At 39.2% G+C, this 20,921-nt stretch overlaps 1 protein-coding gene across 4 annotated transcripts in view; it reads right to left on the bottom strand.

The window, feature by feature from the left end:
* The window catches only part of eda (ectodysplasin A), a 75,080-nt gene that overhangs the window by 7,854 nt on the left and 46,305 nt on the right, over positions 1-20,921 (bottom strand). For all 4 annotated transcript variants that reach the window (XM_004916809.4, XM_004916810.4, XM_004916811.4 and 1 more), the window contains exons 3-5: positions 8,356-8,385; positions 2,657-2,836; positions 2,539-2,573 (exon numbers count right to left, since the gene is read on the bottom strand). In XM_004916809.4, the coding sequence (XP_004916866.1) occupies positions 2,539-2,573; positions 2,657-2,836; positions 8,356-8,385 (245 nt within the window). The remainder of the gene's footprint in view (positions 1-2,538; positions 2,574-2,656; positions 2,837-8,355; positions 8,386-20,921) is intronic.

Here is a 20,921-nt window from a genome sequence, read left to right as displayed (position 1 = left end):
ACGTGTGCAGGAAATTGTGGGATCTGGAGGATTCAGGCTGAAGGCAGGCTGAGGACAGTCGACTACTGTTGCATTGTATTTGAGCGGGAGAACAGGAGGCCCGGCTTAGGAAACTATTCCAAACCATATTATTACATTAAAATGAAAAAGCTGCATATTTTTTAATTGATGTATATTGCAAAGTTGCTTGAAATTATGTTTATTTTTAAAAAAGCTAAAGTTGTGTTTGGGCGGAGTTTCGCTTTAAAAAATTCATCATTTTTAACTTTCCAGGATTCCAATTCTAAACGGATACAGAAGATGGAAATTGAAAAACCTACAGAAGGCATTAAGCAATGACGGCATGTAAGGTCACCAGCCCGAGTAAATGATCCCTGCTTGCATATGTGACCTACAGCGCATACTTGTAGCTTGTTAGTTCAGCGCCCTGTCGGAATATCTGTAGCAACATCTTACACATATTACTGGAGACTGATGCTACAAATGTTCCTCCCTCTCCCTATGCACAGCCTGTAAGGGATTCAACTAAATGGCTTTATTAGTTCCATGTGGCAGTCATGCACTATTTAAAATCCATTTAGGGTTATGCAATTGAATTCTTTTTTTACGTTAATTAAACACAGCTCCTGAAATAATTGAGAATCAAAGGCAAGTAAATACTTTTTTCCCCCTTTGTTCTTGCATTTCCTCTCAGATTTATGGTGATATGATGTTCTTGTTGCTTACAGTTTTCTTTTTGTGGTCGTTGGCTAGAGAATGTGACATGGTTGCTATAAAAGTATGCTGCAAATGTGACGTATGCTTCCGAGGGGTTTATGTTCACCTGCCAACATATTACTGGAATTACTTGCCCCCTGCAATGAATTACAGGGATATTAGTAGCCACAGAGGCAATGTAGAGACTAAAACCAGCTATAGACCCTCAAGGCTCTATTTTTAGTAAAGGAACATCTACCAGCCCCAGTCTTCCCTGCGAAATGATTACAATAACAACTTTTCCCCTTTGTATAAATAAACTGAATATGGAGTAAACACTGTAATTAAGACATGGAGAAAAATGTTTAAAAACAAAAGGTGCGGGTAAAAGAGAGAAGGCTCAACTCCCCCTGGTGCAGAAGGCATAGGTGCACAGACCTTCAGCCACTTTTGGAGGCCTTTTTTGTATTAATTTAGTAACTATATGTGCATTTCTGTAACACAGAAGTCTGCAGGCCCTTCACTGCCTTGTGACTCCTTCTGCTTAAAATTCCAAAATAAATACTAGTGTTAATAAGGAGTGCAAAGTATGGAGAAAGCACAATCTTTCATTCAGGTGGGTTTCCCAAGTTAAAGGGGAACTCCACCCAAACACAACTTAAGCTTTTTGAAAACATAACTTCAAGCAACTTTGCAATATAAATCAATTAAGAAATAAGCAGCATTTTCATGCTTTTTAATACAATAATATGGTTTGGAACAGTTCCCTAAGCCCCGCCCCCTGTTCTCTAGCTGATCTGGCTGACTACTTTGTGACTCAAAAAAACAGTAGACGACTGTCCTCAGCCTGCATCCTCTGGATCTAACAATTCCCTGCATTTGTGATGTCAAAGGAAAGGAACATCTCAGTGCAATGCATTGTGGGTTATGTAATCCCTGCATGTCTGTAAACAGTGAAGAAGTTGTTACTATTTGCAACATCAATGTTTTAGTCCCTCCTCCCCTGCCAGGATTTCAAATAATGCAGAAAGAGAGAAACTGTTCTGCAGCTGGATTTCAGCATATAAAAACTGTATTTATTCATACTTTTTGAAGGAACAGATTACATTGATAGGTATATTAGGATTTTCTTTGTTGTGTTGGGTTCTTTAACAAATTTTAGATCGGAAGCCGGAGTTGCCCTTGGTTGGGTCATGTTGGGTCAAGTTGGGTCATGTTTTAAATTTCCCAGCCTAAGGTGACAAAGAGATGCGACCATTAGCAAACACTAGAAAGGAAGCACAGCCATGAATACTGCTGCATTAGTGGGTTATTACAGTGATCCTGGGATGGAAGTCTGGGTGAGCTGGCCTCCGGCTCTGCAGGGTGCAGTTTTAATTAGGGAAATTAAGTATTTATAGCGTTTCCAAGGGGGAGGAGAATCTCATCCAATCCACTGGTCTCAAACTATAATGTGAGGACAGGTTAGGAAATATTTTTTTATATATATCAAAAAAAGGAACATTAGACTCAAACAAATGTCTCCAGAACCTGGTGATGAGGCTGCAGTCATTACAGTCACAATTCAACATCACTGACAGCCTTAGCCCCATAGGTAATAAAGGGCACTAAGTTTGCCAAATGCTACTTGCAAACTTAGCACCTTTCATTACATAATCCCAGTAGTATCTATACTGATGTGCAACATTAATAATGGCAGCAAGACACCACCAGTGGACAGTGAAACGAAAACAGAGTGGGAAAAAGCACATCCTTAATGGCCTACAGTGCTGACAAACACCATTCTATTCATACTTTGAAGGCAAATTAATTAATAGCAATAAACAGGAGTATGTTACATACCTGGGTCTCCCTAGGTCCTGCTTTGTCAGTAGCACCTTAAGAGAACAAATACAAAGTTCAAAAAGAAAGTAGACATTTCCTAAATTACTAAATATATTTTATTACATGAAAAACATACCTGTTGGGCCTTGAATTCCAGGGGGGCCTTGCAGCCCTGGTGGTCCTGGAGGTCCAGGTGGTCCCATCACTGCTGTGCCTGGGATTCCAGGAATACCTGGGATTCCTGGAGGTCCTGGTGGTCCAGGTGGCCCTGTGGGCCCTGGTGGACCTATTGGCCCTGGAGGCCCAATCTTCTTACCTGAGGACAACAAAAGTAATCAGGTTTTTACAAACTATTCAGATTTTTTTTTTTTTTAAATTAAGTCATGGGTTTGCTTTCAAACTGCTAAATTGGCCAGTTGCCAAGAGACCACCCTGGAGGTCAGTGGCAATTTTAATTAAATTAATTTTTTAATAAATATTATTTTGTATTATTATTATTTAATGTGAACTGGGTAAGGAAATCTATTCCTCCACTTATAGTGAGCACGTGTGTAGTAAATATAGTTGCTGGTATAGTGTTTCAAGTGGAACTACCCAATGAACAGGAATGGACCCAGGGGCATATTTATTTTAGTGTGTAAGCCAATATCACTGGTGATGTTGCCCATAGCAACCAACCAGCAATTAGATTTGAACGGTCACCTACAAGCAAGAAAACAAAAGCAAAAATGTGATTTATTGGCAACATCACCGGTGATATTAAATAAATGTGCCTCATAGTGTCACCACAAAGGGGCAACCAGAACTATATTTCTGCTAATATATGAACAATAAGGTAATGGGAACCCTGATTAGGACTTAAACACTCTTTATCAAACTGAAAATATGAAACAGTGACAAACAAATTAAAATTACATAAAATATGCAACAGCCATTTCAGGACAACATTTTGGTGTAAAATCAAGAAATAGAACCAATTTTGTGGGAACACACACACAAAAAAAATGGTGTAAAATGAAGAAAAACTTAAAATCAGGGGATATTAGGCACCATGAGCATGTAACACTCCCAAACCATTAGTAATGTTATGGTCACCCAGAGTACAAGGCAAGTTATTCACATCTTTAATATATGGAACCAACATACCCATGTAGGTTTTTTTTTTTTATAAGGGCTATAAAAAGGAGTAAAGGGGTCTCCTTCTTAACAAAGCACTGATAATTCACTCTCTTTAATACAAAGATTTGCAGGTTTGGTCTACAGTACTCAAAAGAAATGTTATTAAAATAGAGAAAGATAAAAAAAGGCTGTCCAAGTTGGGATTACTATTCTTTGTACAGAGTTGATCCAGGGATTGGTCCAGTTGCCCTACTGGAGAAAGGATCCCACCCTCCATCCATTTTTGAGGTAAACTGGAGTCTGTATTGGGGGTGGGGGAGGTCACCATCATCTTCTTGCTTTAACTCAACTAAGAGATTTACCTGAGTATTTACAAGAGCAAAAACTTAACCAGTTATGTAGTTCTTAATTAATGTGTATATAGTTCTATATAATCTTATTAAGTAAAACACAGTATTTCCCTGGGTTGGGGTGGAGAAGTTGGTGACCTTGGCTAGGCAGCAGCTAGGTCTCTCTTACCTGAGCTCTCCTGTCATACAGTGCTTTAGGTATGGGCCCAACCTTAAAGGAAAACTATACCCCCAGAATGAATACTTTACCAACACATAGTTTGTATCATGTTAAGTGACCTATTAAACAATCTCGCCACACTGGAATATATAAATATTGCTCTTTTACATCTTTTCCCTTGATCTACCATTTAGTGATGGGCTGTGTGCTCCCTCAGAGATCACATGACCAGAAATAATGCAGCTCTAACTGTAACAGGAAGTACTATGGAAGCAAAAGACAGAACTCTGTCCATTCATTGGCTGATGGGGCCTATAGCATGTATGTGTGCCTTGGCTTGTTTGTGTGCACTGTGAATTCTATGATCCCAGGGGGCGGCTCAATTCTTAAAATGGCAATTTTCTATTTAACAGTACCCAATATCACATACTAATAAAAAGTATATTTTTAGGAAAATGGTTTATTTAGATGAAACAGGGTTTTACATATAAGCTTGTTTATGCAATATATTTTACGTTTATAGTTTTCCTTTAAGGGCCATGGCACAAGGGGTGTTCATTACTGCCATGTTTTGCCTTCATAAAATGTTCCCTCAAAACACTGCTAATTTTCCTCCATTGCTTTCGATGAGAATCCACTAAAAATGGCATCACGTGGAGATGTAAGTCATACTGGAATATAAGGCTGTGTGTGTTTTTGGTTAAGAACACCACATCAGTGTGTTTTTAGCATTTTTTTCTCTTATGTTTTTACCCCAAGTACCCCCAATGGGAAGGGAGCAAGATAGCAGCTCCCAGTAGCTATCAGAATAGCACTGAATAGTAAGAAATCCAAGTCTGTGTTGGGACTCCTCCAGTTACATGGGAGTAGGAGAAACAATAGGTTAGCTGAAAGCAGTTCTAATGTGTAGCGCTGACTCTTTCTGAAAGCTCAGACTCAGGCACAATGCACTGAGATGGCGCCTACACACCAATATTACAGCTAAAAAATACATTTGTTAGTTTTATAATAAAATTATAAATGGTAGAGTGAATTATTTACTATTAAACTGTGTAATTAGGAGATAAAAAGATAAAAGTCATGACAGAATACCTTTAAATATATTTCCTTAATTGACACACCAGTGCATTACCTGTTTTTTCTGCATGTCAGGCAAGCATTATTCATGGAGGTCTCTGGACAATTTTAGGCAATTTTTTAAGACAATCGTATCCTTTAATGTCATAACCATCTATTTAAAGGAATGGCATCTTTCTGAGATAATAAGGTTGGACCCCTTTCCTGGTACAAACTAAAATAATTAGTAGCTGGGGCAGAAATCTCATACATCAACTCTAAGGAAATGATTTCCAGATAGGCAACAGGAATTTACTAGCTTACCATTCCTTGGTTTGCACAGATTTTTTTGTTTAGAACTTTCCTAAAATAAGGTGCATGGAGTTCATTTATATGGAATTGCTATTTATTTAGCTGCCCCAAACATGTGATCAAATTCCTTCGAAAGCAGCTATTTACCTAAAAATGCAGCATTACAAAATACTTGTTTGACAGCATGAAAAAGCCAGTGTTGACACTACAACGCGAGGCATCTAAGACTGCAGCAGACTGACGCAATTTACACATGTGCGAATCAGACGTCTCTATAACCAGCACAATGCATTTATTTTATTGCCTATTTGCTTGTGGTATTGAAAGGAGCATCTGAACCTCTTGTATTGTGCTCATTAAAGGGCATCTATCACCTAAAATTTCCTTTCCCCAGTGTAAGTGCAGGCTGATGGAGTCGGCCCTCCAGATAGGAAATTCAGGATTATTTGGAGTGCTTTGTCGTACTTGGGCACACACACAGGCATAATAAGCGAGTGCCCCAGCTTGCTCATTAGGCACAAACCCCTGATCCTATATGACACACATGCAAGTAATGAGCACGCTGAAGCACTTTCTATTATATATAAGGGTGTGCCCCAACATAACTGGCTGCACTGGGAGCTCCACCTATGGGGGGCAGGGTTATAAGCCCACAGCCTGTCTAGGCCTAGGGTTGCCACGTTTTTATAATATCTGTACCGGCCAGGCGGGGAACTGGCACAAAAGTGGATGGCCCGTAACACAACTGGGCAAGGTTATCGTGCCACATGGGGCAGCGACATCAAGGGAACTGAGTCTCAAAAAAAGTCATCCAAAATGGAAAGCTGGAAAGGGAAGAAAGGGCCTGAAATTTACTGTAAAGTACATTGCTGGTAAATCTGTAATACTGGCCCCAGCCATGGCTGTCATTTTACCAGCTAGCCCGGTAAGATACCAGCCAGGTGGCATTCCCACCTTGGACCTCCTGGAAGTTGGGCCCCAACAAATAATTACAAATAACAGGACTAATTATTGCTCCTGACTATGTTCCCAATCAGCGCAGAACAAACCACTCAAATCTGTCAGGCACCAAATGGCAAGAAATTAGAGTGTGTCTGCATGAAAAGGGTCATAGCACAAAGGTATTTCCTTACTCACACAGCTTATAAAGCTCATTCCATTCCATAACTCAAAATGCAGGACGGTAACCTGCACTGACACATATAAGTATCGACAGCTTATTCTGTGAGAGTTTCTGTAGTGATCAGAAGTGTATACATTCTGCACCATGATGCATTTAGATTTGATGGTTGGATGGAATGAGCTGAAAGATGCCGGGTCTTTTCCTTTTCACTTTCAGCCTATATAATGAATATATATTATCACTGTAATGGAAGTAACTTAGAAAATGGAGTTACCGTGTACAACGAAACCTTCTAATGTGTCCCACTAGTACAGTTATGGGATATATTATCTGCAATGATTGCAATTTTTTTCCATAATTTAGATCACCATAGTGCAGGGCTACTAAGAAACATCTGAACAGTAGATAAACCAAGTAGAATTGTTGTGCCACTAATATGGATCAGTGCAGCTTAGTTACGATCAAGTACAAGGTACTGTTTTATTATTAAAGAGAAAAAATAATTTGCTTAAAATAGAGATGGCCTTCCCATAATGCAAAGCTTCCTGGATATTGGGTTCTCGGAGGTGAGATCTCCTGTAAATGTAGTGCTATAAAATAATGTTTTACTATGAATTCTATTAAACACTGAACACATACAGGGCTGCCACCAGGGAAGGGGAGAGGGGGGCAGTTGTCCTGGTGAAATTTTAATTCAAATGTGGGATCTGGCTGTTAAAACTTCCTCGACTTGGCAAGAAACCTTCGTATAAAGAAATAACAAGGCAGAGTAGTATGCCAGGGCAGGTAGATGGGCAGAGTTTAAACATAGGGCACACTCCACCACTTAACCACCAATGACTTAAAAAACTTAAGGTAAGTCAGTCTATTTAATGGGGTTTGGTGGAATTTACTTTATTAGCAAAAATGATTAATTAATGTGCTATTTATATGAACTACTGTATGTACATATAGTATAGTAAGCATCTCATACATGAACTTTCCAGAAATGCAATGACTGGTTACTGGGCCCCACAGCAACATCATTGGGCCCATAAACTTTGGGAACAAGACATTTTCCCCTATAGTTCCTGGCCCTCAGCAGTTGCAGGGTCTGTTTCTAGTTATACCCTGTGATTCTGTATAACTATGTGAACTTGTATCATTGTCGTTGTGGTTAAAAAAGAAAAAAAGTTTTAAAAGGTTAAACTTGATAGGTGAAGTACTGACTGCCCCACCAGGGAACCAGGAAAAATCCTGGTGGGCAGCTCACTTATGAATTCAATGGGCCCAGGTACCAATACTGTGAATAGGCACAGTTCATATTAAATGTATGCTGCTGGATGCTGCAGTGCTAAGGCTATTTATGCTTACTACCTAATGTAGCCAACGGTGACCAGAAACTAACTACATGTTGCAGAGTAAGCACAGTAATTACTTGCTGAACAAGGAGGCAATGCTGTAAAGCCAACAGAGGCTGGCCGCCATCATAGGCTAGCAACACGTTTTATTTTCCAGTTCCACATGATAGCCACAGAAAATCAATCTATCTATTTACAGCAGAAAAACAAACAAATCATGACAGCAAATCAGGGGTGCCCGAGACTCCATGCCCGCTTCAGAGGTAAGGTAATAATTGTGCTTTAAGTACCGCCACACTGGTAATTTGTTAAGATAAAATATGACAGAAAATCTGATATCTACCGGTATATACATTTTGAAGTATTAGAACTTACCTTTTTTCTTGTTTTTGGATGAACCTGGATCTGCAAAATGATGAAAAATGTATTAATTACCAAAAGGTTACACATCTACTTACACTGACTTGGCTGCATGCAATAACTCTCGTATGAATTTGTATTGCATTAAATCTGAACAACAAAGTTCCACTTAACATTTCATTATCTCATAAAAATAGGAAAACTGAGACCAACAGTCAGTTTATATTTGGGTTACTTTGTTAAATGTAATCTGAGATCCTCTATCAAATCTACCCCTATGTTATACTATGCTTACAAAAAATAGGCTATTCTATTGTAAAGATCTAAAAAAAAAAAAATCCTGCAAGACTTTAAAGAGGAACACCGGCTTCTGAATGTTCCTTTCCTTACGGACATCACATGTGCAGGGAATTGTGGGATTGGGAGGATGCAGGCCAGGGCCGGAACTAGGGGTAGGCAGAAGAGGCAGCTGCCTAGGGCGCAACGATTGGGGGGCGCCAGGCAGGAGCCTCTCTTTGTCATTGCTACTTTGTCATTGCCTCCGCCGCTTGTCATTAGTGGCGGAGGCAATGAGCGATCTAATGGCACCGCCCCCCCTGCACCTCCTCCTGTGCTTTGGTGCGCATGCGCCTTTCGGGGGGGCGGGGAGGTGAGCGGAGTTGGCCGACAGGCTTGCCTAGGGCCCCCGGTCGGCTTGGCCCGCCCCTGATGCAGGCTGAAGGCAGGCTGAGGACAGTCGACTACTGTTACATTTTGTTTGAGTCTCAAAGTAGTCAGCCAGATTAGCAGAACAGGGGCGGGGCTTAGGGAACTGTTCCAAACCATATCATTATATAAAAAATTATGAAAAGGCTGCATATTTTAATTAATGCATATTGCAAAGTTGCTTGGAATGATGTTTCTCAAAAAGCTCAAGTTGTGTGTGGGTGAAGTTCCCCCTTTAAGGCTGATGGCCCAAGGAGCGAGTTAGTTGCCCAAGATAGATCTCCCCATGGCAACAAAAGGAGTTGCCAGTAAAAAGGTTTAAACCCAAAATATCACCATAATTAGCTAGGAGCATCTAGAAAGCCAGCTGGAGATCTTCACAAATCTCATCTGGCCTTCACCATGCTGGTTTAATGCAGTGATCCCCAACCAGTGGCTCAGGAGCAACATGCTGCTCACCAACCCCTTGGATGTTGCTCCCAATGGCCCTAAAAGCAGGTGCTTATTTTTGAATTCTTGGCTTGGAGGCAAGTTTTTGTTGCATATAAAACAGTTGTACTGCCAAACAGAGCCTCATTTAGGCTGCCAGTCCACACAGGGACTACCAAATAGCCAATCACAGCCCTTATTTGGCACACATGGGAATTTTTTTTGTACTTGTGTTGCTCCCCAACTCTGTTTACATTTGATAGTGGGTCACGGATAAAAAAGGTTGAGGACCCCTGGGATTAAAGTATGACATGTGGGGCTGTATTGCTGTGTCTATCTGAAATCAGAGGTATGAAATGGTCTCCAAACCAAGGCTACTACCTGCTTACTGACTGCAATAAGTTACAACAACTGGGCAAACTTTTTCATTACCCCATATCCACCTGTGCTACAAGTTGTGTAGACATATCTCCCCAACATACAGGCATCTTCAATTTGGAAAATCACACCCCAACATAATATGGTACTGAAAGGATTTTTTAAAATAGTCCCAGTCATTTGTATTTGCACAGACAAACTCCTATGTGAGACCCAAAACCCATTAAGCTATTCTGTACCTACAAACAGCAGCTACTCTTCTCAAGGATAGGAGGGAAGGAGCCTGACATACACTTATGGTTTTATACATTTTTATACAGTATTTTTCTAAATCGAACTCGCATATCAAATGTTCGCTTATAAGGAAAACCCGTTTGAATAAAAAAAACCTCAAATACCTTGAATTGAAAACATGGTTTGTATGTGCCTAGGACAACTCCCATTGACATCTACAGAAACTCGCAAGCTTTTAGATGGCGAATGTTTACATTTGGGTTTTTTGCACTTAATAAATAAAATAAAAGTTTTAGAACCATAATTCGAATTCCAATTTTTTTTTACCTAAAACTTGAATTACAAAAAAACCCCCAAAACTCAAATGTTGATAAATCTCCCCCAAATTGTGCAAATGTATTTATCTGCACAACCCCAGACTTGACTGCTCCCTACAGCACAGAGCTAGGGATCACATGTATTCTTAAAACATCTTCCTTTTACACGAGCAAAGGGACAAATTTATAGAAAAAAACCTAAGATATTGAATTATTTTAGTAAATCTGGATCCAGTCAGGCATTGATGGAATGCGCCTTTTCATGATGTATTTTCATTCTGCTCCAGACGCTTGCTAGGTACCTGTGGTTCCAATTAGCATGTGAGTATTTGTATAAATTCCTTTTCTGAGGGGTAGCAATCTATCATATATTGTGCATGGGTATTGAGAATTTACCTCACGTTCCTTTTAACGGATTTCCACACAGTTTTGATTAAGCAAAAACTACTCTGGGTTTTGTAAGCTATAGCAACCAATCAGCAGTTACACACTTTTACTACTTATTTTGCTTCTCTAGTTCCATTAAAGAAGAAGAGGATTTACCTCAGTTTACTGATTAAACCAAAAAACGAGCTAATTAACCACATTGGTAAGTGCCAGAAGCCAATGAACTACATGAGAGTATGCACTGCAGCCTGCCAGATTGGCCCTTAAATTAGGGCATGTTTGAAACCCATGTAACTAAGCTTAAATATCACAATCACAACAACTGATCTGTGGTTCCATGTCATCACCCTTTCCCTGTCCTAAGTTTTATTGTAGGCCTACTAATCAACCATTTTATTTTTTTTTACTTTTCTACATCTGCTTCTACCTTCAGTTTATGTTTGCCATATTTTTGTCTAATCTTCCCTTTAGTCATTTGCTTCTTCCAGTTTTCTCTCCTAACATGCTTCTCTAGCCTTTTTTTCTTCTTGTTCCCATTTCCTTAAACGAGGACTAACCCCCCCCACCCTGCCAAAAGCCGCCATCCACTGAGCCTCCATCCTGCTCCCTATCTGCAGAGTCTATTACAATGAAAAGTGGCACTGTTCGTAAAGCTAACCTATAGAGGCAGAATAGTGCAGTGGAGGTCAGATTTTCCATGCATACTGAATTAATTTGACTACTGGAAGATCTGTTATCTCCTAGCAGGGGGCAAACACCCAACAATGGTTTAACAATTCAGCCTAACCACCTTTATGGACATATCAATTTACTTGGGCTCATGTACATTTGCAGTTGAAGTCCCCCAATAGTCAGTTGCCAGTAAAACATTAAAGGTACAATAATGTCAAAATGCTCTTCTTGCATTTCCATACAGTTGCACTGCTGCATCAACTGATGCAGGGGATCCACCTCCTGACCAGGCGGTAGCTCCAGGGTTCCTATCACACCCAATGTCAATAGGCAAACATGCCTAAAGAATTGGCACAGACATCACTTGCAAACTGAAAAAAATAAAATGACACACAATTGCGCACAATTGGCAATAAGGACCACAGTTGCTGTAATTTTGCAGAATTGGATGCAGTGCAATTGTGTACAGATTATCAACCCTCTGTGACCACAATGATATATGTGCTTCTTTATCTTATAATTAAAGTAATTGTGAGCAAATGAACAAACATATTTTAATTGTAATATTTTTTAACCTATAAATGATAACTGTTCAACCAGTTTATTAATTAACCGCTGCCAAGTTATCCAACAAACCGCTACTTGCTGAATTTTTGAGAAAGTGAACATTTTACAAGAAAGCCTTCAAAAGCATGAATTAAATATTACATTGGTTTCTGAAAAAAGGGGGCAGTTTTTACATATACTGCCATATCTCTAAGAAGCAATAGAACATTGCCAGTATCTGTGATGGTGTAATGTATGGTGATCCAAATACAGGAAAACCCCTTATCAGAAAAACCAGTGTTCCAAGCATTGCGGATAATGGATCCATTACATGTACTTAGATATTATTCGGCACATTATGCCAGTAGAATGACAACAGATCGAATGGCTACTGGGGAACACCGAAGTATAGAGAACTTGTGGGACTGCACATCTCATGCACAATTTCATTACTGGTTGTGTGTGAGCCAAAACCATGTAATCTCCCCGCAGTGTTGTAGGGATGAGGGGAGCACAGGTTATTGTGGAAATCTAGTCATGTCACTGCCACTGAAAAGTCCTGCCAAACCATATGCTGCTCAGACTATAATGTCATTAGATCAAAAACTAGCAAAACTACTAATAACTTCAGCAAAGTGAAATTTAAAAAGGGAGGGAACCAATTAGCTTCAGAGATTAAAAAGAGGAGCATTAAAAAAAAGACATGTCAAATTTACTAGAAATGCTGTTACTAAGTATCAGGAAAATTAATTTTATTATTGCTGTTTTACAACAACAAGGCTGAAGAAGCGGAGAAGAAAAAATAAAATCATATTTGGTTCCCTTTCACATCACTCACCCGGAATTAGGAGTATATGGAAAAACTACATTTTGGAATCAGGCTGGAATTTGACAGAATTCTAAGATTGTCTGGATTTGGCCAAACAGAATTAAATACCTTTGTGTTGCAGCATTGTCTTGGCACGTTAATAAAATGATTCTTTCTACTAAAATATGGTCCATCTATGTTTTGTTGGAATTGTTTTGGATTTTGACAATACACAGAAAATGTGACCAAATGCTGAATCTTCTGCAAGACTTAAATATATTTGGCACCGCTGTACTTGACATAATCATCACCATCCACAGACCCCTCCTCAAGCTTGTATAGCTCCTGGGTGCCCATGCCACTGCATGTACCATCAGTTGTTGCACTGTTCCACCTAATTGGTCCAATAATTTAGGTTGCAAGCTAAACTTTTATCAAAACCAGTTTTCTAAATTTCTAAATCTAGTCCAAAAACAAAAAAAAAAAGGCTGGGTGTGACTGGGCATGTCCTATATAGGTATGGTAACACATATAGCATATTTCCTTTTGGGAATGTTGGCACTGCCTTAGAAATTTGCCTGCATTGCAATAAATCACATGTGGTTTTCATTTTCTATTGCTTTTTTTTTTGGGGGGGGGGGGGGAAGCATAAACTACTGAACAAAACTTGAAATCACGCCATGTTTACTTTCCTTTTTATACTGCAGCATGCTTTGGAAGAACAGAAGTATTCTAAGCATTGTTGCCATGTTAAATGCCTATACTTCACACTAAAAGTCTACCTTTATCAAGGTTAAAAAAAAAATATTTGCATTATACTAAATATCGCCATATTCGCCAATTCTGCATCTGCTGATCAACTGAGAAATACAAATAATAATAGAAATGGTGAGAAAAAAAATTCAGTATGGACAGACCAGCTATTGGACTACTGAAACTACCCCCTTTAAGGTGCCACACACATACCAAGATGGTCAGGAGGGAAAAAAACTGGCCAAACTGCCTAAACAAATCTAGACAATTATTGTCACCTTCATGTGAAAACAAAAGTATAAACAAAAGCCCTGTAAAATGTGCTTTGGCTACAGTGGAACATCTGCATCACCGCCAATAAATAAGGTTTATCCTCTGTAAAAAGGCTGAAGGCTTTTATTCATATTGTATGCCACCACTAACCGCTCGCTTTAGGTTTTTCCTAAATGGGACCTGTTACCCTAGGGAATAATTCCAAATTGTTTTGTATTGTGTTCATCAAGCAAAATAAACCTTACATACACTATAAAAATTATACACATGCCCATGCACTGGCTACACAATTAGATTGTGAGGAGGGAGGGGGAAAGTGAGTGCTTAATGGAAAGTGAAAGTAATTGTCCAATGCATAGAGGCGGGGCAGTCAATATGATTGACAGCTGGGATTTTTAAATGCCTTTATAATGCATATGGATGTGTTAATAATGAAAAGGAATTTGGGTTTTATTGTTTGAAAAGGACTTTTTCTATACAGCTTTTTATGTCAGGATGACAGGTCCCCTTCAGGGACTTTGACTTGGCTATTCCAGAACATTCACTTTATTCTTCTTCAACCATTTTTTGGTAGAACAACTTGCACGTTTAGGATCCTTGTCTTGCTGTATGACCCACTGTCTCTTGAGATTCAGTTCACGGACAGACGTCTTGACATTTTCCTTTAGAATTCCCTGGGATAGTTCAGAATTCATTGTTCCGTCAATGATGGCAAGCCGGCCAGGCCCAGATGCAGCAAAACAGGCCCAAACCTGAACACTCCCACCACCATGATTCACAGATGGGATAAGGATCTTATGCTGGAATGCAGTGTTTTTCTTTCTCCAAATGTAACGCTCCTCATTTAAGCCAAAAAGTTCTATTTTGGCTTCATTTGTCCACAAAACATTCTTCCAGCATTCTTCTGGTTTGTCCACATGATCTTTAGCAAACTGTAGACGTTAGTCATTTTGAAATTCCTTTCCACCAGGAAAAAAGGCAATTGCCAATGGAAAGGCCTACACATTGCTTTGGTTTTCCAAAGTCAGGTGAAGTTTCCTTCTCTGGCAACAATGGAAAACGCTAGTCAAAAGGCATTTCGGAGGGATTTGTCACCCTAATCTAAATCACTCTTTGGGACATCGGCCTTATGTACATCAACAACTTTCTTTCTGAAGTCCTCAGACACCTCCTTTGTTTGAGCCATGATACATATCCACAACTGTATTGTATATGTGACCAGGCTTTGCTTTTTCTTTAAATAAAAGAGGGTCTCTTGCTCACACCTGATTGTCATCCCATTGACTGAAAACACCAGACTTCAAATGATCTTATAATTCTAAGGATTCACTAACTTTGGCCACACACAGATAGGTTATTGGATCTTTTTTTTCCCAATAAATACATGATCAAATAGAATAATTTTTCATTTCTTTAAAGGGGATATATACCATACATTTTTACAATGCACTAAACCATGTCAAATAACGTAAAATAGAAGGAAGTGCTTTTATTTTAATACCTTTGGGTTCAAATATGTCCATAACTGCTTGAAAACTGTGCTCTAAGCCAGCTTCCGGTTTAGACTCTTCAGTATATCGCTCAGACCCGCCGGCCCTCATAGACTTCTATGACACCCTCACCTATTTAAAATGAAGTGAATATTCATAGAGTGGGCGGGGCTTAGCGAGCTCACAGACAGTCCATTCCTGCTCTACTCGCTCCTCTTCCCCCCCCCCGCCGCAGCACAAGCAGAGAGACACAGAAGGAGGGAGGGGTTTTCCCTGCTGCTGCTGAGTAAAGCCAGTCAGTGAGGTTGTGTATGCAGCTCTCATATAATGACAGTTTTAGGAGGTAAAATGCTTTCAAAACATCTTTCTTTCTACATCATTTCACATTTTGAGGGAGAATGAATATCATAACTGAATATGAACTTTATATAAAATATCTCCTTTAACTAGTATTTCTTCATCTACTTTTAGGACTTGTTTAAAAATCAGATTTCAGGTCACATTCATATAAAAATATAGAAAATATTAAAGGGTTCACAAACTTTTGAAAACCACTGTATATCTCAAATCAACCATAGAATGTGAAGCTGATCTGTATGTGACTATGTGGCTGGGGTGCAAACTGCTCCCGTATGTGGGGGCCCAGAAAATCTTTTTACTGGGGGGCCTAGATCCTTATATTATGCCACTGGACGTTAAATAAATAACAGATCATTTTTATAAACCATGGGAGAAAGCTTTGAATTTTGAAGCCAAGTATGTCTCTCATTGTGGAGAGAAGAAAATGTTCCCTGTTGGCGAATAAATTCATCCTGACCCAATGTAGGGCTGCAGAAAATAAATTCAAGACAACCATACAGCAAAGCCTCCATAACTTTTGGTAATGCTCAGACAGGCAGAACACTAATCTGTGAAGTCTGCTCTGCGAGTAATTTATGAAAAGCAGACAGCGCCCGACTCTGCAGATTCACCTCTCCCGGCCTTTGCATGGATCAAACACGGAAAGCAATGAATGCGCAGTCTATGCTGCTCAGAATCACTGAAGAGCACGCAGGCAAGCTACTTTGAAGTTTACATCTACATTTCTAAAAACACCAAATATGGATTCTCACTAAGCATAATCTTGGGGCTGTAAACAGTGTAGCAAGAGCAGGGCAGGCAGACTGCAGGCTAAGTTTTGTTTATACTCCAGATCTCGTACTTCTATGATGAAAAACAGTCAAGTGGTGCCTAGGCCATAACTACCTGTCAATTGGAGAGGAGTAAGATTTAAAAGGCCAAGCCAAGTTCAGGTACAACCATGCATTATTCTACTTGTGACACATACAACTGTATCAGTTGGTGCTCATTATGCCACATGTGACCTATAAAAGCAAAATGTTATGGTACAGGTATGGGATCCCTTATCCGGAAACCCGCTATCCAGAAAGCTCCGAATTACAGAAAGCCCGCATAGACTCCATTTTAATCAAATAATTCAGAATTTTAAAACTGGTTTCTTTTTTCTTTGTAGTAATAACACAGTACCTTGTAATTGATCCAACTGAGATATCAATAATCCTTATTGGATGCAAAACAATCCTATTGGGTTTAATTAATGTTTTATTGATTTTTTTAATAGACTTAATGTATGGAGATCCAAATTAGGGAAAAACCCCTTATCCGGAATACCCTTGGTCCCGAGCATTCTGGATTATGGGTCCTATACCTGTACCACCAATTACTAGGCTCTGTACAGTTGCACACTGAGGTGCTGGCCAAATGAAAAGGAAAAATAAACTGCCCTGTTTGACAAGAACTGAGTTAATGCAGAAAAGATGCATAATCACTATCTGCACTTCCAAAAATAAACACAAACATTATCCCATTCCAACACGCTGGAACTTTTTTGAGCAGTTACAAGAACTTTTTGGTTTTCATGGTCAAGCAACCCCCTCCCTCACTTTATTCCATCGTGAAGTGATGGATTCTGGGAATTGAAGCCCCTCTGCTTTCCATAGTGGGTGGTGCATAGAATATCTTGAAAACAGAGGGAATTCAAGAAAGCTAGAATTACTGGGTCCTTTGATAAGCAACCTCCAGTCACTCTGTTTACCTATTATCCCAGGCCAGCACTCCTCTTTCCTACTTCATCATCCCCTACCTACCCTTGCACCTCTTTACATTGGGCATGTGTAGTACAGAACAGAGCAGAAGCACCAGCCTGGGGTAAAAGGTAATCAATTATCATTGGGGGGTTGCCAAAACAAATGGGCACCTAACCCCATTGACTAACACTGTGCTTGTCAGGAAAAAATTCCTGACAGTCAAAAAAGTTTTTTATTCCTTAAAATGTATTAATTTGCTTGAACTTACCCAATTCTTTTTTTCTATTGGGGAGTAGAATTCAGCTGCTGCAGTGAACACCTGGTAGTTCTGTTATGTCCCCAAATTGAATAAGTATTGTAATGTAATGCAAATCTAAGGGAGACCTGATGAATATGTACAATTTTCCATGTACTCTGTGGTAATGTGGAAATCTAAACTTGTTGTTTCATTTTTCTAAGCAGTAACCATCACTTAAAAACAAATACTGTTGAGCTGCCCTTAGATCTGGGCCCCTTGAGGAAAGGTTAAAGAAATCCAAATCAAAGAGAAGTAACGAGTGACATGTTCCATAACTGAATTTTGATACATGGATTATCTTCCATCTGTCTCTCCTTGAATATACAGGTGCATATTATATGGTATTGAATGAATATTCTTTCTCTGCATCTTTCCATATTTTGCATTTACAACTTAAGACCTCTTCCAAAACAAGAGGTACTAATATGAAGTTGTTCCATCTTTCTATTAGATTAGGCCTGGCTTACAGATGGTGTTCAGTTGCGTTAGGTTTGGCTTCTCTGCAGACCAGTCAATTTTTCCCTCCAATTTCAGAAAGCCAATTCTGTACAGCTATGGATCAGTTATCCGAAACCCATTATCCAGAAAGTTCCAAATTATGGAAAGCCCATAACAGAAAGCCAATTATTCTAATTTTTAAAAAACAATTTCCCTTTTCACTGTGATAATAAAAAAAGCAACTTCTACTTGATCCCAACTAAGATATAATGAAGCCTTATTGGAGGCAAAACAATCCAATTGGGTTTAAATGATGTTTAAATGATTTTTAGTAGACTTAAATTATGGAGATCCAAATTACGGAAAGATCCCTTATCTGGAAAGCCCCGCGTTCCAAGCATTCTGGATAACAGATCCTATATCTGTACTTACCTATCACTGTGAACACAGGGAAATATCATGTTCTAAAGTTTCTTCTGCCACAAAGTAGGAAGCACCAAATTATCAAGAATGCCACCGTACACTGTAACACTAAGAGGCCCATTTAGCAACATTCTGATTTTAGTGGTTTTAAAGTTTTTTGAAACCATGAAAAAACTAAATTTCCACTAAAACCACAAATGTCTAGTTATTTATTGAAAGATCTGAACTGAAAAAGCAGGAATGAATCAAAATGCGTAACAAAAATATAAGAGCACATAACCCACAAATTTTTTGTTTTGGTAAGAATTTCAGGCTGCCAAATGGGGGCTACCAATTTGGGGGCTGCCAGTCCCCCCTGGGAATTTTTTTTTATGCTTGTGGAACGTAGGTAAAAAAAAGTTTAGGGTCCCCTGGTCTAAACTGTTGGCAATATTACTACTTGGTAAAATCTGTCCCTTAATCTGTAAAATTAATTCTAGTATGTGCTTCTTGGAGAAGTCAATTGAGAGCAGACATATTCTGCCCAGATTTTCCCTCTGAACATGAGGTCTGGTTAGAGTCCAGAACGTTAGTAATTATCAGCAGCAGGTTTGTGCTGTTTTTTGGATGACCAATTAAGCACAACTTTTCCATGAAAACTGGTTAGCTTTTCCCTTATGTAGCCCACATAATTACGGTTTCTATTCCTGGATCATTAAGAGTTCAAGCCAAAAGACCTGTTTTTCATCCACGAATGCCTCTCATTCTGAAAATGTAGATATTCTCACAAGAAGTTTGTGATTTGACTTGCTTTTTTTCTCCTTTGGTTTATCATTGGCACCTAAAGTGGCCTTGGCACATAATGAGACCTCTGCCTGCTTGCTGATAACTCACATTCTGGCCTGCTGCCTGCCACCACCATCTCCTACTGCAGCCTTTGAAATGACTGCTGTTTTTCTGCTTTCATACCCTACCTCAAGTCAGTTTCAACTTCTTGCTTCTAACCCTGACCTGTGCTTGCTCCTGAAGTATACGGCTGTAGAAAAAATTCCAGAAAATTCCACAAGGCAGAATTGTCTTTAGATAACACTGGATTCTTACACTTATGTTTTTAGCCAGTCACCAAACCCAGGTGAGACTGGTTAGATTACAGTAAATAAATGATTGAAATGTTCTAATGTAAGGCTCTGTCCTAATCTGGATCAGAAGATGAAGACGTGTCTTAGGACCAGACATAGTTCAGATATGATCAGAACCAGATTCCTTACAAGAAACACACGTGGTTCTAGACAAACTACAGGGAAATATTTCATTACAAATGAAACATACAGAAAAAGGCACAGGGTTATTAAGGGGTTTGAAGATTTGTGGTTTTCACAGAAGCAGAAGTTGAAGGTCACATGTAGAAGACAAAGGGTAATAGTTCTCTGAAGAGAAGGCTAGGGTTCAGCACATAGACTTGCTGTAAATAGAGAATTAAATAAGAAAGATTACTATGCAGTCTTGACAGTAAACAAAAATTAAAATAAAATCCTCCTTCTGTCGTGAAGTCTTGTCGGTATTGATGTATTCTGGAAATAACTATTATTAATAGTTTAGATGTGTTAAGTTCTTGCAGTGAGCTAAGCTACAGGGCAGATTTTAGATGCCAGCTTGGTCACTCCTGTTCTGTGTCAGCAACCCATGAGCCATGTCACACATAGGGTTTTCTCCCTGGACAGAGAAACACCACAACTTAATAGGCTTTGTGACATGTTATCACTTATGGGTACGTACAAACACATTCAGTTGTCTTTCTGACTGGATAAAATGCTTGTTGCAGTTGAAGCACAGAAGCATAGAAACAGGGGTACCATAAATTATTTGAGTATGTAATCCCCTGGGTTGAAGAGAAACAGATTTTTTCCCATGTTTTTGTGCTAAACAACTGAATGCCGGGTCCTATGTTTTTTAATTCAATGTCATGTTTGCATAGTTGCTAACAATTTAAACCAGATATCTGGAATGTTTTAGGCCAAGATCAGATCCTTCCAAGCCATGTCTGGATATGCCTCTTATATGCCCAAAACTCTATCCTTTTATTGCTGGAACTGTTGCGGCAAATTAAAATCAGTTGGCGAATATTTTTTTGACACACTAAAAGGCAGCCAGTGACATCTCAATCGATCCCATTCCCCACTCAAGATGTTTTCCTACCAATCTTGCATGCACTGTAGTAGAACAGCAGAGATCTTCTAACCATATATATATTAGCAGGTAGCCTTTAATTTCCTATCTGGCAGAATTTGAAGTACAAGAAGTACTTAGTGAGCCTAGTCTTAACTGCAATACCGCCTTCTGACTTGCTAAGAATTAGCCCTGGAA

The sequence above is a fragment of the Xenopus tropicalis genome, chromosome 8, assembly GCF_000004195.4.
Source record: "Xenopus tropicalis strain Nigerian chromosome 8, UCB_Xtro_10.0, whole genome shotgun sequence".
NCBI lineage: Eukaryota > Metazoa > Chordata > Amphibia > Anura > Pipidae > Xenopus > Xenopus tropicalis.
This window is presented reverse-complemented; position numbering and strand designations above follow the sequence as displayed.